Below are 16,637 nucleotides of genomic sequence, written 5' to 3'. Positions count from 1 at the left end.
CCATGTTTTTTCTCCATTTACTTGGACTATCACCCTGTGATGCCTCCCGGCTATTTGTAGCTGTGCATGGTGTGGCGTGGAAGCTGAGGCTTGGTTCAAGCCACCTCTGCACCGTAATTTCCAAAACTGCATTGCTTCTGTTACAGTAGTATCGTTTTTTTCACATTGATCACCTTTAACCTCTCATAACCTTTCCTCTCCCCACTTACATACATTGATTTGAGAACACGGACTCCTCAGTAGTAGTTCTGCACTTCTGGACTAATCTACCAGTGATGGTTGTAGATCCTGGTTTTGTACTAATGCACAACCCTGTATGTTTGGTGTGTATTCTAACAGGTTTTCTCTTCTATTCAGGGAAAGGTGATGCATTGCTGAAGCAAAGTTTCAGCTTCAGCACGGAGTCGCAGGTGATTCTTTTTTACCTACTTCTTTTACCCTTCCCATGTCTGTTTAATATAGAATGGAGGTCAAGGAAGACCCACCCTCAAATCAAGGTTGTTGTCTTTTTTTTACTTTACCAACATGGAATGATATGCTAGATTATGTTAATTGATGGTGTTAGGTAAAGATGATCTAAGATTACCTCAACTGTATTCTACTGATTCCTCTAACATGCCTGCTTCAAGTCCCATTTGTAAGCTGTACATTCCGGCTGGTTAGGTATCGACAGAGGTTTCTCAGCCGGCTATCTTGCGAAATGCAAATAAATGAGTGTGAGGCCTGTGTTACCAGCAGACTATGGAGTGACTGGTTACAGCATGATTCTATCCTTTAAGGAGGTATAACTCAAGATAGGTGTCTGAACATGACTCAGGCATGTTTCTGTTTCAGCAGTTATTTGTATAATGATGATAAGGCGGCAGAGGATTGTCACTTTTCCGAATGTAGCAACACCTTGTATTCTGAGGCTTATTAATGGAGATGTCCCTCCAAAACATTTTCAGCTTCTCTTAGTTTTAGTGTGAATTGATGGACACCACCTACATCAACAATTCAGTCTCCTGGTCCATTGATAAAGTATATGCCCTTCCCTTACACCATAACGCTCCCTGGTGCAATTAATTCCAAATGTAGAATGGTGAAGAGGTGGAAAACTTGCATTCCTGCTGTTCGCTCTTTGAAAGGGGATCGCCTGCAGTTTGAAGGCCTCCAAAGCGCAAACCCCCCCCAAACTCTACAGCACATTGCAGCCCGCAACAATAACATGTTCATTCTTAATTATGAACCAAACTTTAACTAGACCTCATGGTGTAAATGAAGACCATCAGTCATTTTGTCATCATGATATACATTAAGCTAACCGGAAAAAGGAACATTGCCAATAAGCTGGTTATAATACAGAACACAAATAAAGTTGCAGATCCAGTTACATGATGGATGAGAAAGTTATGACAGAGCTCCATAATAGAACTGGGAGTTTGCTTCAAGACCCTCGGTGTGGTTTCTTGAACAAATACATTTTGCTTCTGTTTCTTATGAGTTTGAACTCTGATTACCAGTTACTTGTGATGCTGTGCACAAATCTACGTTTCTCATTTTACCCAGTTCAACTAGATGTTGTGTAGTCTTAAAACAACTACTTTGTACTACACACCATAGTCAGGAAGTCACCACAAGATGTGAAGCTCAAAGCTTAGACCCCTTTTGTGACTATCCTTTCGCCTGTTGAGTTTAGGAGCAGCAGTCCGTGCTTCCTCTGTGGTCCCTGATTCTTGGATCCTGGTGCTTGAAAGGACCAGAAGACCTTGCATGCGCTTGATTTTGGCCCCTCTGTAAGATGTACATTATTCTCAATGGCTAATCCCGGACAGGGGTTGGCAAACTAGGCTATCCTTAGTGGTTTATTCAGCCGTGTACTGACTGCTTGTTATGGTGCCTTCTGGGTTCTGTCCCATGTGCAATACCTAGTACTAGTTCTGTAAAAGGTTGAGAAAACTCTCCAGTACACTGGCTTCTACAAGGCTGGTGCACAGGGAAGTGAGGCCAGCATGAAAAGTGTAGAGGGTTATCTTGGTGAAACTCATAGGAGCACCAAGCAACTTTGTCTGTGTAGTGCAGCCTAAATAAACCAGACTTTCAGCTGAAACTGAGCTACTTATAATTGAGTGTTACTGACATCACAATAAAGGATTGAAACCAACTACTTGAAAATAGTGTGAAATCACAACCGTCCTGTTTAGTGTGGTGGTGCAGTACTTTGTTTTCCATATTGTATGAAAGTGCTTGACATTTCTGTCCAAGTATATCAATACCTTTTTATATCTTCCAGCACTCTCCAAACTCATCATCGTCTCTGATGCAGTCCAGGTCTATGGTGAGACCCTTGGAGCTGTCCAAACCCAGTCAAGCAGCCTCTGCCGAGAGCGAAGCCCTGAAGAAGGAGCTTGATGCCCTGAGAAAGTACAACGAGGCTGCAAGAGAGGAGAACAGCAAGTTGCAGGTGGAACTCTCCCGCAAAACTGCTGACTGTAGGGCTATGGCTGCGCAGTGCGAGAGGACCAAGGTGGAGTCTGATGAGCAAATCCGAAAACTGGAGGATGCCCTCAAGGATGTGCAGAAGCGCATGTTTGATTCTGAAGGCAAAGTAAAACAAATGCAGGGCCACTTTCTGGCACTGAAAGAGCACCTGACCAGTGAAACACTGCTGGGCAGTACTAAGCTGGCAGAGGATCTGCAGGAACAACTGACCGATATGAAGTCCAAGTACGAAGGTGCATCGATGGAGGTTGGCAAGCTAAGGAACCAAATGAAACAAAATGAAATGTTGGTAGAGGAGCTGAAGAGAGATGAAGGAAGACTGATAAAGGAGAATCGAAAGTTGCAGGAGGAGCGTAGTATGTTGGCAAGAGAGCAGGAAAACGAATCTAAGAAAGCTCGGGAGTTGGATGGGCAGCTCCGAGATAGAGAGGCGAAATTGGCACTGAGTGTTCCGGCTGATAAGTTTGAAAATATGAAGAGTTTGTTGACCAACGAGGTCAATGAGAAGGCAAAGCAAGTTGTAGAGATGGAGCAAGAGCTTGAAAAATGTCAGACAGAGCTGAAACGGTTGCAGAAGGAGCTAGGGATGCACCAGATCAGGGTGTTAGAAGGAAGCCAGGAGCGCAAGAACCTACAGAGCTTACTGGATAGGCAGTCAGAGCAATTTGGAAAAGAAGTTAAAGAATTAACATTAAAAAATCAGAACTTCCAAAAGGAAGCAGAGAATGTTCGTCAGGAGAATTATCTGCTCCAGCAGAAGATAAACAAGCTAAAGGAGGACCTGGCTAGTCACTATGTGCCTTTAAAGTTGCATGCTGAGCAAAAGAAGGCAAGTGACCTGAACATAGAAGATCTCAGCAAACAGCTGATTGAAGCCAGACAGAAGCAACAGCAAACCAGGCTGGAAATGGAAACACTCATGACTGAAAAGACAAGCTTAAGAGAAAATGTAAACCATCTGCAAGCAATGTTTGTCCCCCCCGAGAAACATGAAAAGGAGATTGCGGCCTTCAAATCGATAGTGGTTGACCTCCAAAGGCAGTGTGAGGAACTCATGCAAAATTGTAACGAAGAGCGAGAGAAAAACAGAAAACTTATTACGGCAAATGAGGATCTGAAAATCAGCTTGGTAGACCACTATCTGCCAATAAACAAGCACATGGAGGTCACATCCACACTGACAAACACGCTGGAAAAAGTGAAGGGAGAGCTGTTGGAGCTCAAGCATAAAGAGCATGAAACTCAGCAGCAATACATAAGAGCAAGTGAGGAATGTGACACACTGAAGAGGCAGCTTCTTCAGTTACAGGACCAAGTGCAGGCTGAGTATGTGAGTTTGGCAGACCACAAAAAGCTGGTGGATGATCTAAACCAGAGCAAGAAAGAGCTTCAAGCCACAAACAATGAAACTTTGGCAAAGTATGTGAAGCAGAAGGAGGATGTAGCTAGATTGCATGCAGCAATTGAAGGGCAGAAAAGGGAACTAGACACACTTCAGGAGTGCATTAAGGTGAAATATACCCCGGTAGCTAGTATGGAGGAGAAAGAGAGGTCATTTCAGACTACACTTAATAGTCTGAGAAACCAGTTGGCAGAGCAAACTCAGAGGAGCACAGATAGCCAAGAGGAGGCAAGGAAGTGGCTGCGAGAGAACGAGAGGTTGAAAGCAGAAATTCTCTCCCTACAAGTGGACATTCAAAGTCATTCTGCCCTACATAAGACCAACCAGGAAAAGGAGCGCGAGTTTGAAAAGAAACTGGATGTGCTGAATGATGAGCTGCGAGAGGTGTTGCAGAAGTATGCAGACATTGAGCGAGAAAAGGAGAGGCTTGAAGATGATAATTCTAAACATCTGTTAGAGGCACAGGCAATGCAGGTGCGCCTGCAAGGGCACTACGCTCCCCTCGAGCAGCTTGAAAGTTTGAAAATGTCACTAGAGAGCAAAATTGAGACACTGGAAGTTGAGCTCCAGCAGAAGAAATCGGAGCATGCACATGCGTTCGAGAGAGTTCAGCAACTTCAGCTAGAACTAGAGCACCAAAGAGGAGTGTCCTTGCCTTTGACTGAACATAAACTGATGAAGGAAGAGCTGGAGAGGCAGATAGCTGCTGTAAAAGAGCAATTGAGAGAGGAGGTGGAAGCAGGTCAAATAAAAGAGACTCTGATTGCTAAGCTTCAGGCTGAGATCCAGAGCATGGAGTCTGCTATTCTGGAGCTTCAGAAGAGGGAAGCAAGTAACCTTTCCGAATACAAAACTACAAGGGGTGCTCTTGAGGCACAGGTGGCTAGCTTGGAAGGGACTGTGAGGGATCTGCATGAGAAGTACAAGGACAAATGTGAGGAAGCTTCAAGGGTAGAGCAAGAGGCAGTTCTGGCTAAGGACAAGGCAGAGTGCCTGCAGGCACAGAGCCTCCGCATTGAGCAGGAGATTCGAGAGCTGAAGGAGAGATATGACACATCTTTGGCCACAATTGAAGACTTACAGAAGAGCATTCAGGAATCAGCGAAGCAGATTGAGGCAAAAGATAACAAGGTGAGCAAAATCAAACACAGTGACTATAAGAGGACTCTGTATGGATGTATATGGAAGAAAGTTTAACCATACATGACTGTCCTCCTCATGTTAAATGAGGCATAGTCCCAAATGTAAATTGGGAAGCTCAGTGAGTCCTTTAGTGGGAACTTGTGCAAGATGGATTCCTACAGGTAGGGTAGTTTGAAACTTTCATTAGTGCTTAGTAAGTAAATTGCCTATGAGTGCTACCCTCCCACTCTTGGGATGGCTATCTGCAGTAACCCCCTTTGGGAAGTGGAACAGGACAGACATGAGATTGACAGCTCATTGGTGCCAGAGCAAGGCAGGCCCTATGCATCTGGAGGTGGGGCTAGGCGACCCATAGTGTTGAAGGTGCAGGGCTGCAGTCCATTGGCAGCTCCACCCCATGCAACTTGTGACAGAACAGACGCATACATAAGATAGGTATGCCAGTCATAAGGGAGCTGAGGAAAACACTGCCTGTCCACCCCCAAATCTTTTGAGTTGTGACCAAAAACTCAGAGGAGCTGGAATCTCTTGCAGCTGGAGCATGTTGGAGCACTACTAGATATGGGCCTGGGAAGAATTCTGGTTTACTTCCCCACTACTCAATTGTCATTGCGTTCTCCTCTCCTCTGTGCGAGGAGAGCAAGAAGCTGTACTAGGAAATTGCAAAGTAACCAGTTTGGGAGATGCCCATGGGAGTCGAGGTGAGAAATGATCACGGGCCTCTGAGATCCCTCTGGTTGCCGGGGGTCAGAAATGTCCATCCGAATCTGAGTTGGAGGTTCAGTTGGAGACACCTACAAGAGTTGGGTGGGTAGGAGACACACACAGATAGAATTTTACAAAACCAGGAAATAAATAACTATGGGCAGCCTTTGTTATTGCAGAGCGCTGAGAATGGTAGAGAATTCTAATACGGAAGAGGTTAAAATTATGGGATGTTGGCGTCAGCTCTGATTGGAAAGTAACCACGTTCATTTGTCTCAACCTATTATCGGAGTAGTGTTCAGTTGCAAGAAAGTCTAAATAGTATGCTGTTCAGAAATTTTATGAGCCATTGTGATTGAGCTCAAATGTCTGGTTAAGGTTGAGAACATTCCTCGTTCTTGGGCCATGCTCTTCCATGTATTTTCCAGTGTATTTCTTCCTCATGAATGATTGTGGCTTTTTCAAATAGATTGATACTAAGTGAAGATTTCTTGTTGGTTTGTAGTCTGGTACAAGTTTCGCTTGGTATTCTGGAACCTAACCCAGTAACCTTTTTGGATGGTGCACAGAATCTTTAATTTGTGTCTGGTGTCTACTAATGTAAACATGGCTGGTTTGAGGCGGTGGGATTTGTGGATGTTTAATCAAATTTTGATGGTCTAGTTCTGTAGTCTGGCATTGTGTTTCATTGGGAGGTCAGTACAAATTATATTAATGATCTAGGTATGCTTTGACCAGGGCTCTTATCCACTCACTTTGTAATTGGTTTTGAGTAGTGATAATATATTTTTTATATAGCGTAAGGAGATCTGTAGATTTAGTACTGCTTTGACATGTCATATTCAAACATTATTGCTGTGCTCCTTATTTGCAGAGAGGTTGGTGGAGAACCTCCAAGGCTTTGTGGCCAGTTGAAGTGGGGCTTGGTTACTTTCAATGCAAGGATCTAACTTTTGGCTCCACAGATGGAGACAAACCTAGAAGAGGATGTGAAATAGACATGAGGTGATATTGGTTAAACTGTCAGGTTTGTTGTGCTGCTGTAAGTCTGTTTGCTTGTTGTCCACATACATTTGTTAGTTGATGTGGTACGTTTTTAATATCTGTGGCACTGGACCATGTGTATAGATATTGAGCAGTACACGAGAAAGGGTCCAGTAGTTTGCTTGAATCTTTAGACTGATGTTCCCCCCCCCACCCCCAAAAGGGGAGTAACGATGCTGGCTTCACAGTGCCTTGAAAAGCTCCTTACGCAGAGGTAGAGGGTATCTTGTTTGTGTTGTGTAGCACAGGGGATTGATGGTCTTGTCTAAAGCAAGAAGTTGAGCAGGATGTTCTCAGTGCTTTTATCTTGATTGACCATTCTGAACAGCTTGTTTATCTCCAGAGGTATGAATGAAGTGATCACAGACTGTAGTCTTGGCAATGGCAATGGAGGGGAGGGTAAGTGGGCTGGTGAGTTGAAAATTGAGTTGCAGATTTTGGCAATTTTAGATTCAAAGAATGTCATAAGGCTCTTAATATTCTTTTGTGGTTGCTTTTCAGACCCCCTGGTTTACCCCGTTCATAGTAGATATTAGTTTTTTTTTTTTTATTTGATTGGGTACTTCGAGATTAGATTTAATATTTTTACCTCATTTGATGACTATGTGGTATCCCTTTTTCTGTGTATGTTGTAACAGGCTTTGTCTCCCGCAGCCTATGACTTGCATCATCATTATTGTTAGAGGATACACATAGCACATTTAATTTCAGCTAGTTTTCCATTAAACCACTTATTGATTATTTTAAAACCGGTCTTGGCTGTTTTAGATTTGGCTGGTGCAAGGAAGTCTAGAATGGGTGAAATATTTGGTAGGTTTCAGGGTCTGTCGAAGTGAAACAATTGGTTTGGTTGCATTGCAGGTCGACTCAAGTTCCTCTTTGCTTACTTATCTGAAGTGGCTGGAACAAGAGGGTGTTGTGTGCTTGTGTACTGTTACTGTTGTGGGTGATGGGTAAATTGGAGGGGTAATGAGGCGAAAGAGTGGTCAGGCCTTATTTGTAGGTGTAATGTTCAGTTTGATGTTTCTTGGTTGTGGGTGTGTTGGCTGTATATGTTCGGCCACCCACAGCTTGCAGGAAGCTGAGTTATATGCATGTTCTGAACAAAGTGCATTGCAGGTTTTATGTTTGACTTTACAACCCAAATGTTATTCTCCATTGATTTCAATTGATCACAAAATCTGTTGACTCAAAATAGTCATCCTAAGGAAGTGGGGGAAGACTTGGACCACTGGTGCTTTTAAAGGACTATTGGGGTTGATAGAGTATCTGGCATTTGTACACTAGGAGAAAGTACAGGATGTACTGGGAATTACTGTGCAAGTCAGGTCAGCTGAATGTAGATCGAACAACTCTTCCCCATCTACTGCCCCCTCTGTTCTCGACTATGGTTTTATGGCAGACAAGCAGGAGGTAAACTAAGAAAATAATTGTGTTTTCTCCACACTGTCTGAGCAAAGTCAACTGTGTGGAATACGAAAGGAGGTTGTGTGTGTCTAGCTTCAGAGCAAAGCATGTGTTGTCGAAGGCTTGATGTCTTACATGGCCCGAACAATGAATGCAGATTGGGAGGTCGCTCCTACTTTTCCCCAGGCTACCGTTCACGATTTGGGTTTTTCCAATGCCGGGAACACTGTAGGCTTCTCCTACTGGACTGTCTTTCTTCCTGCAGGGCCACACACACACTCCTTACATCTCTCAGCAGACAGGGTCCTAGGCAGACCTATACCTTCTCCAACAGAAAGTACATACTTCAGATGATGTCTGTTTGCCTCTTGGAGACTCGCAGTCATGCATACACCAGCCCTGGTCACACAGCTCCCAAGTACTCTGTGGAGCTCTCCCTTCCTTGGTCATGACAAATTGGGAAATGGAACAAAGTGAGGTGGGAACTTACATGAGAGCAGTCAGTAGACCATGCTCTCTGTGAGACAGAGAAACATCTCTGGTCCCACTACTGAGTCACAAAAACTACACTGCCACCACACTTTGTGATTCACCCACAGTAGAAAATCTACACTGAGGGCCCAATTCACAAAGCCCCCCCCCCCCCCTCCCCCTTGTGGGGGAAGCCCCACAGTTGTGGCAGGGCCCGCACTTGTAGCAGGAACTTGCAATTGAGAAAATGCAATGCGGTTTCCACCAACACATGCGGGCACTCCGCCATGTCTTGGGGCCTACATGCGTTCCCCATTGCCTTAACTTTTACTGTGGCTCTATCTCATGTCCTGCTGATTATCTATGAGGTAGTTTGATGTGTTGTGGCTGTGGCTGAGCTGAAACCGCCTTGAAATCTGTGCAACTGTTATGGAGTTAGTATCTCTTGAAGATCTGACCCATGAACTGTTTTTTTTTGCCCCATCTATGTACATATAGAGTAAACCTAAAGAGGAAGAAAACATAGAGTAGTTGTGTATATAGAGTACATTTATAAACGTATAGAGTATAAAGCAAGAATACATTAACTTCACAACTTAAACAGCATTTACAAAGTAAGGTAAAGGCTAATGTCTTTAGCAGAAGTGATTCAGTACTTAGTGTGTGCGGACCTCTTTGGTAGCTCTTTTAGTAAATGTCTGCATTGGTGGAGATCTTTGTTAATGTTTCCAAAATCCACTGACATTGGGAAGCATCTGCTTATTGCTTCACATTAAGCAGCCACTTTCTCAAGTGATGGACATGCAAGAAAGCTTTCTAATTTATTGCTGTCACAGAAGAAGTTCTTAAGGTGACTGTGATAATGGGTGCTTCTCCTCTGGAGTGCTCACACTAGGGTAGCAAAAACCTGTATTTTATGCATCTGAATTAAACGGGAAGTTGTTTTCAAACAAGGTGTCCCAGTTAGCTTGTTGCATTAAATGATGTTATCATAAGGTTAACTGTCATTTGTGGACTGAATGGCTTATGGTTAAATCAGGAAAGCATACACATATGGAATTCTGTGCACATTTTCTGTAAGCATTATTGATGGAGACCACCTCTCTGACAGATGCTAAAGCTGAGTGTCAAAACTCGGTTCAAATGAAGATTCATTACTCGAGTCTAAGAATGCGTATCTGTAGAAGATAACCTACTGGAGAATGGTGATGTTTGCCCGTGACAGTGGTTGTGTTGGATGGATGGGTTCCATACACTCGCGTATAACAGAGCCTTTTCTCCCTTATGGAATGCGGTGTCAAACTACTCTGTTTTCCTCTGAGGGAAATTAGTTGCTACCCTAAAGTGGTTTGTGCTTGACATGTCGCACTTTTCTCAATTTTTGGAGCCGAATTAAAAGGGTGGGTATTCCTTCTTCTGTTTAAACATTATTCGGAGTGTTCGCAAATGCTCCTTTATCGAATAAAGGGTATCAAAGTATGTGGCTCTCCAGGCCATATCTATCCTAGAAAACTCATGTTACAGGCAAGTACCCTTTTTCTTCTACTGTGACACTTCTTTGACATGAAGACTATCTGGTGTGGTGGGGAAGGGCTGTGGGCAATACGAGACACCTTCTAATGCTTTAATCCAATGCAAATTCTATATGCCCTGTCAGACGAGCCAGAGAAAATCTTCTAGTTTCCTGGATGAAGTGCTGTTGAATGCTATCGATTAAAAGCCATCACATACCACCATCAGTCACCATGTTACACTTGCTGAGCCATGTCTGCCCTAAACTGAAATTTGTCAATTTCTCCCCTTTAAGATAACCGAGCTTCTTAATGATGTAGAACGGCTCAAGCAGGCGCTGAGTGACCTGTCTCAGCTCACCTACACCACTGGGGTTCCCACAAAGAGACAGAACCAGCAGGTTGACGTACTGCAGAGCCAGGTGAATACCCTGCAGCAGCAGTTGGCTGTAAGTAACCACTTGAGACGTCAAGTTTAGGACCATAGCTGGAAGCTGGCAGGTACCTCTGCTGGGAAGGTCTCCTTGCCTGATCCTGTAGGGGGTGAGACATTGGCACCATTAGAAATAATGTTACACTCATTCTGGTACAGTGGTCTGTCTTCATGGTTAAAATATTTGTCTGGGCCAGAACTGCAATTTATGTATTGCATTCTGTTTAATATCCGCTGCGTACAAGCCCATGGTAATTTCGACCTGTCCATCACAAGAGTTGACCCTGTCCCACTGCAGAGTATGGTAAAGACCATCCTCCCATTTTCATAAAATGAACTGTTGAGTGATAGTGGATCTCACTTTTGAAGACTATCCCGCCAAACGTTTGGACAGTTCAGGCTCTCTTTATATTCTGCAAACTAGTATGAGGAATCCAGCTGGTATGTCCAAGCCCCTGGGTCACTCATCTCATCTCTTGCATTTTTGTTCTTGAGATTGCTCTTTGTTCATCGCTAGCTCTGCTCTCTTGTCTGTAGCACAGGGCAGTTTGATTTCCACTGGAGATGGTCTTGGAACCAGTAGAGTTACATGCGTGTCTATCACTTCCAGAATGCATGGGGTTTAGATGAAAGAATCTAACCTGGGAAGTGTACACAAGTTGCGGGCCCTGATACATTGCCTCAAAACACATGAGTTTTTTCAACTGGTGACGATATGCTCCTGGGTCATAGAGCTAAAACAAATTAGGCTAGAAGCAGGAGGATGGAAAAGCACTGGCTCAATGAAAAGGTACTCCATCCCTCAATCATCTGGAGGTGTGGGTGAAGGACAGATGGCCTGTGGTTACAGATCTTTATATTTGACTTATTTAATGTAACCAACTAGACTTCAGACTATTGAGACAGAGTTGAAATAGCCCCTTTTGCAAAATTCTGACATATTTTGAAAGCTGGTAGTACATGGATTGTTGGGAATAAACACATGATGAAACGTGTAGCTAGCTAAAGCAGGACACATCATTTTTCTTTCTCTACAGTACCTCCTTGGTGAAGCTACCTTTTTAAAAAAAAATTTTTAAGTGTTTGGCAGTGTAGAATCTGTGCGAGCTGGCTGGATTATGTCTAACCTCTAGAGATAAATTGTTCTTCGGACCTTTAGTGAATATTGAGTTTTCAAAGACGTATATTTGATACACAATCCATAGAAAGCTAATGTGCTGCAATACTGGGGTGCTTCAAATTGCTGCATCATTTCTGATCGCAAATTCTGTTTTCTGTACATTTTTTCATGTATTATACAGGAAGCTGACAAACGGCACCAAGAAGTAATCTCCGTATACCGAACACACCTTTTAAGTGCTGTACAGGTTTGTGACAACCTTAATTTATTTATGTACAAAAAGTCTGCCGTATAAGCACCTTTTTCCAGATATTGGCAATGTCTTCACAGTGTGCTCTCTGAACTTTTGGACCATTCACTTGCAAATGTAACCAAGGAAGGGTAGCATTTGCCAGGTTGAAGGTGACTTTTTTAAGCCGCGATTAAACTGAGTTACTTTACGATATTTGGTTTTAAAGCAGCTTGGTTTCTGCAGATACGTTTTATGGGCGCCAACATTAAATATGACAGCCACTATTTGTACCAGCAGCTTCCACTAGAACTCCTAGGATGATTGTGTCTCCTTTCAGGGTGGATCCTGAGATAGTGAATGTAGTATTTAGAAATAATTTATATTTTGTCCATGAATGATACACATCTGGGCATAGAATCCAGTAGGGGAACAAAACGTTTTCCTGTATTCGCTCATCTTATTCTTCAGTCATCTTTAGATTCCTGAGTTGGACGGGATTGTCTGTGCTGTGCTGTCATCTTATAGCCCAATGTATATATATAGTACAGATGATGATGCTTGCCATTAGAGCTCAGAAAATGTCAGAGGTCTTTCACTTACAACATGAAGACACAAGTGAAATCTGGAGGCTTCATGCCCCACAAAACCTTAATTTGATTGTCGTGTAGCCATTCCTGATCACTATGTCTACCAAACTGGTTGATAAATCAGATTTGTGAAAACCCGGTCTCACTTGGCATGTCCTGTAGTCTTTCCTCCTTGAGGTGAGATGTCAAGATGGCTATTACAAGGCCTTCCCTTACCAGTAGTATAGTTATTGGGTTTGCATTATATAAGCTGACTTAGCCAAAGATTATACTGGATAGCCTCACAACTCATAAGGATATGGATTGCAGACCTCTCCAGAATTCCTAGCAAGTCTAGGAGTGTTAGAAATATGACTGCCCCGTTGAGTGCTGCAAGAATAACCTACGCTCACTGTTGATTTTCTCTTTTCGCAGGGTCGCATGGATGAAGATGTGCAGGATGCCTTGCTGCAAATTATCCGAATGAGGCAGGGGCTCGTCTTCTGATGGAGCGGTTATTGATTGGAGATGTTCAGGGGTCTACTTTAGGCTGCCATGCGACTATTTTGTGGAACCCTAGACCATTGCACCACCGCATGACGAGATCCCTTCAGCAGTAGGTTAGGTGACTCACATCTTTAACAAAGACTGCATGTGACCTGTCCAACTGGGCAGCAAAACTGGACATGCAAGGACAGTATGGCGATGCATTTTGGGAAAGATGTAAATATGCAAAATACATTGAGGAATTTACTGGAATCAAGATTGTTTAGAAGAAATCCTTGATGAATTGGAGCGGGAAAAATGTTGCATCCTTTCTCTGACCCTTTCAGGGCAATATTTGAGATTTCATGAAGGTGGCAGCTGAAATGACGACACCTTTGTAAGATACAGATGGTGTTTGATTGGTTGTAGCGTTCATCTCTCACTGACAAGAATGCCCAGTGGAGAATGTGTCTGCGTTGAATCAGGGCAGGCATGTGTATGGCACAAGGGTGGCAGAAGCAGCAGTACTGTACATCAGAAGGGGTGTGCTGCTGCTGCTGCTCTAGACCATGGGACCTGGCTGGCCAGGTCACCTTATTATTTAAAGTAACTTAAGACGTATGGAAGTGCTTTAGTTAGAGATGCTGAAATGGTTTATTTTTCATCTGACACTAATATTTGTACTTTTTTACAGCTATATCTTTCTACAATACTTCGTAAGTGATTTAAATTTAGATTTATTACACAGCAGGTCTGTGATATATATATGTAAAGGATTTGGTGGTGCGATTTTATTGTCTACTAATGTTTTAGGTCCTCTCCACACTACAGGGTACAAACTCTCTATACTTCATCTAGTACACGGCGCACTTTGTATCTTTGTGCCAATACCCAGGGAAGCAGTTGTTTGCACTCATTCACTAGCCATATGATGGGTTCTCTGGATGCCCTACCGATCATTATACGGCTAGGGTATGTCCATAGGGCTTCACTTGAAAGTGTGGGTTTGCGTGCACATGCCCTACCTCGAGTTCTGCGGATTGGAGAGTATGTGCTTGACTATATCATCAGTTGAAAGGAATGCCAAGTGTCAGAGAGCATTGAGAGGCTTCTTAGGGAAAAGCCATTTAGGCGAAAATAAGCCAAAAACGTAAACCGATTTCCCTTTAATATGTTGCTTTTTTTGATCAGTTGGGTACCTGTATCCCATGTGTTTCCTTTTGACCTGTGTGCATTAGAGTTTACCTCCATTGCCTTCTCCAAGTGTGACTTTTCTTGGTCCTAGTTGAGTGAGTTGCCTTTTTAAAGGGAGTTCCTGGGTTCTTGATGCCTTAACTTTAAAAATTAATGTTTGGTTTATTTGTGCCTTTATTTTTTTACTTTTTGCTTCTATATGCACTGGAACTCACCTGTAATGCTTGGGATCTGCCTATACATTTTAGATTTTACTTCTGTTGCTGCATTCTGTATGTTTTGAATTTTACTTGTAATACCCAGAATTTTGTATACTTGACGTTTCATTTTCGATCCGCAATTGTGCCTTAAGTTTTACTTATGATAGGCAATTTCTCAGTGCCTGGATTTCAGTTATGATGCGTGAGGTTTTTATAACTTTAGTTTTAAGTTTAGATACCTAGTACCTCTGTGCATTTCCTTCACAAACTGGTGGTGTGGATCATAGCTGATGCCTTGAGCTGGTGCATGCCTTTCTAATCATGATGATGTTGCCTGTGCATGACTCGCCAGGCCAGTATTAGTGGGGGTTTTTCATCAGCATCTGGTGGACCGTATCTAGGCAGCAAAATCTTTTCTGTGCTTGTCTGCGGGTGCTACTGTCCTCAGCAGAATGGGAGCAATCATGCCATGTTTCTGGACATACATAGAACCAGTTTGCGAGCCTTCACGTGAGCCTAATTCTGCTACAAGACTGATGCTCAGATTTTAAAGAGGAGTTTGTAGAATTGTATTCTAATTCTGCGTTAAATTATTTGAAACAGTTGGACTTCTGACTCCATTTGTCATGCGCAGGGACCTTACTTTGTTTGTTCACATAAACTGGAACCCTAAAAATGCATATCTTCAAAATCTCACTGTGATCCTTAGCCCTCAAGTCAACCTGCACGAAATGGCATTTAACAAAACAACTTCTCCTGTGTATCATCTTTATATAGTTTGTATATAGTATGTACTTCTGAATGGAGAGCACCTTGTAATGTACTAATACTGTCACTTTTTTGAATTTATTTTCTTGATTTGCCTTTTGTACCTTTTTCCATATGCTAAATCCCTAAATAAAAAAATATTTATCTTCGTAATGAAGATGCTGCAATATTTTTCCATAGCACCGCAATATGTTATTGCTGTCCCTTCTGTTGTATTGGAAATGCGTAAATAAAAATCTTATTGCATGGAACCAGACCTTGGAGGAGGCCATGAGAATTGTGATCCCACAATGTGCTAATCCCTGCATGCTAGGATTTCTTTGGCTGTGCCGCTCATACACCAGGGCAACTGGAAGTTGGTGCTTAAAGTGCAGAATGGCTGAAGACCGCTTACTGGCATTTGCAAACAAATACTTCTTTCAATTTCAATGCTAAATATGTAAACTATTCACAATTTTGGTTGATCATTTATTACTTATTGATTACAACATAAAGCTATTTTATTTATGCTTTTTGCAAAGCGTAGATAAAATTTAAGGCCGCTACAAAACCGTATGTGCTGAAAGGCGGGGTAACAAAGTAGAAAAACAGATACAATATTTATTTAGCCCCAAGTGGAATACTTCTTAGAAGGGGTGGTTCTTAAATGGTTTGTGAATTTTCTTGAAATCAGCTTTATGTTGAAGAGGCAACAACACTTGGTTCTAAAGGAAAGACCCTTGATTGTACAGTGACTTACCCCTGTAATATAATTTGTATCTAGCTAGTATCAGCAACAATCTGGGCTGGAAGACTGAGCGTATGTGTCTGATCGGATAAGTGTATGGCATTTCAGAAGTGTACTAAGCAAATTTCTTATGTAGAGCCTGCTAGACCAGTAACAGATTTGTAATATAAAACCTTTATTTTACAGTGGGCACACAGGTGATACTCTTGCACGGATATTTAATCTAACCTTTTCAACGCCAAGAATGAATTGGGTGGCGTAGACTTGCGCTTTTAAGTCTATTCTTTGTTTTTGTAAACGAACCTCCCTACCTCCCAGTACTGTAGTTAATGCATAAAATCAGCTCTTAGTGTGCGCTAGTGTGATGCAGTGATGAGTAGACTGCAGAGGTAGAATTCCATGACAGTGAGTAAGCCAGAACACCACATTTATGGTTTGACTTGCGTGGTAATAGATGAAATAAGAAGAACCTGAAGGTTTGTGATCGAGTTTGAATAAGTCCGGGAGGTGCAGGAAAGCAAGGTAAGAGTCTGCCGGAGCAGGAAGACCTATTGGTCTCTAGAGCCTGAATGTAGGACTCAAGTTTTGTCTCCTTAAAGGCAGAACCAATTTTACCCCATCCATTATTTGGAGAGGCAGTTGGCAATGTATTGAGAGCTCCCCCCTTCACTTTGAATCTCTATATTAATGTGGGTGGCGTCCTTACACAGGTCTATCATGCATTAATAGTGAGGGATGCACAGCAAC

At 42.7% G+C, this 16,637-nt stretch overlaps 1 protein-coding gene across 6 annotated transcripts in view; it reads left to right on the top strand.

Annotated features, from left to right (window-relative positions):
- The window catches only part of UACA (uveal autoantigen with coiled-coil domains and ankyrin repeats), a 350,198-nt gene extending 334,882 nt beyond the window's left edge, over positions 1 to 15,316 (top strand). For 2 of the 6 annotated variants that reach the window (XM_085644673.1, XM_085644674.1), the window contains exons 14-18: positions 358 to 410; positions 2,273 to 5,014; positions 10,461 to 10,586; positions 11,899 to 11,964; positions 12,951 to 15,316. In XM_085644673.1, coding sequence (XP_085500799.1) covers positions 358 to 410; positions 2,273 to 5,014; positions 10,461 to 10,586; positions 11,899 to 11,964; positions 12,951 to 13,022 — 3,059 coding nt within the window. In that variant the 3' untranslated portion in view covers positions 13,023 to 15,316. Of the gene's footprint in view, positions 1 to 357; positions 411 to 2,272; positions 5,015 to 10,460; positions 10,614 to 11,898; positions 11,965 to 12,950 lie in introns of all 6 variants that reach the window. The other 4 variants (XM_085644671.1, XM_085644672.1, XM_085644675.1 and 1 more) reach the window with 2 other exon arrangements.
- Positions 15,317 to 16,637: the final 1,321 nt, after the last annotated feature.

The sequence above is a fragment of the Triturus cristatus genome, chromosome 3_1, assembly GCF_964204655.1.
Source record: "Triturus cristatus chromosome 3_1, aTriCri1.1, whole genome shotgun sequence".
In the NCBI taxonomy this organism is placed as follows: domain Eukaryota; kingdom Metazoa; phylum Chordata; class Amphibia; order Caudata; family Salamandridae; genus Triturus; species Triturus cristatus.
This window is presented reverse-complemented; position numbering and strand designations above follow the sequence as displayed.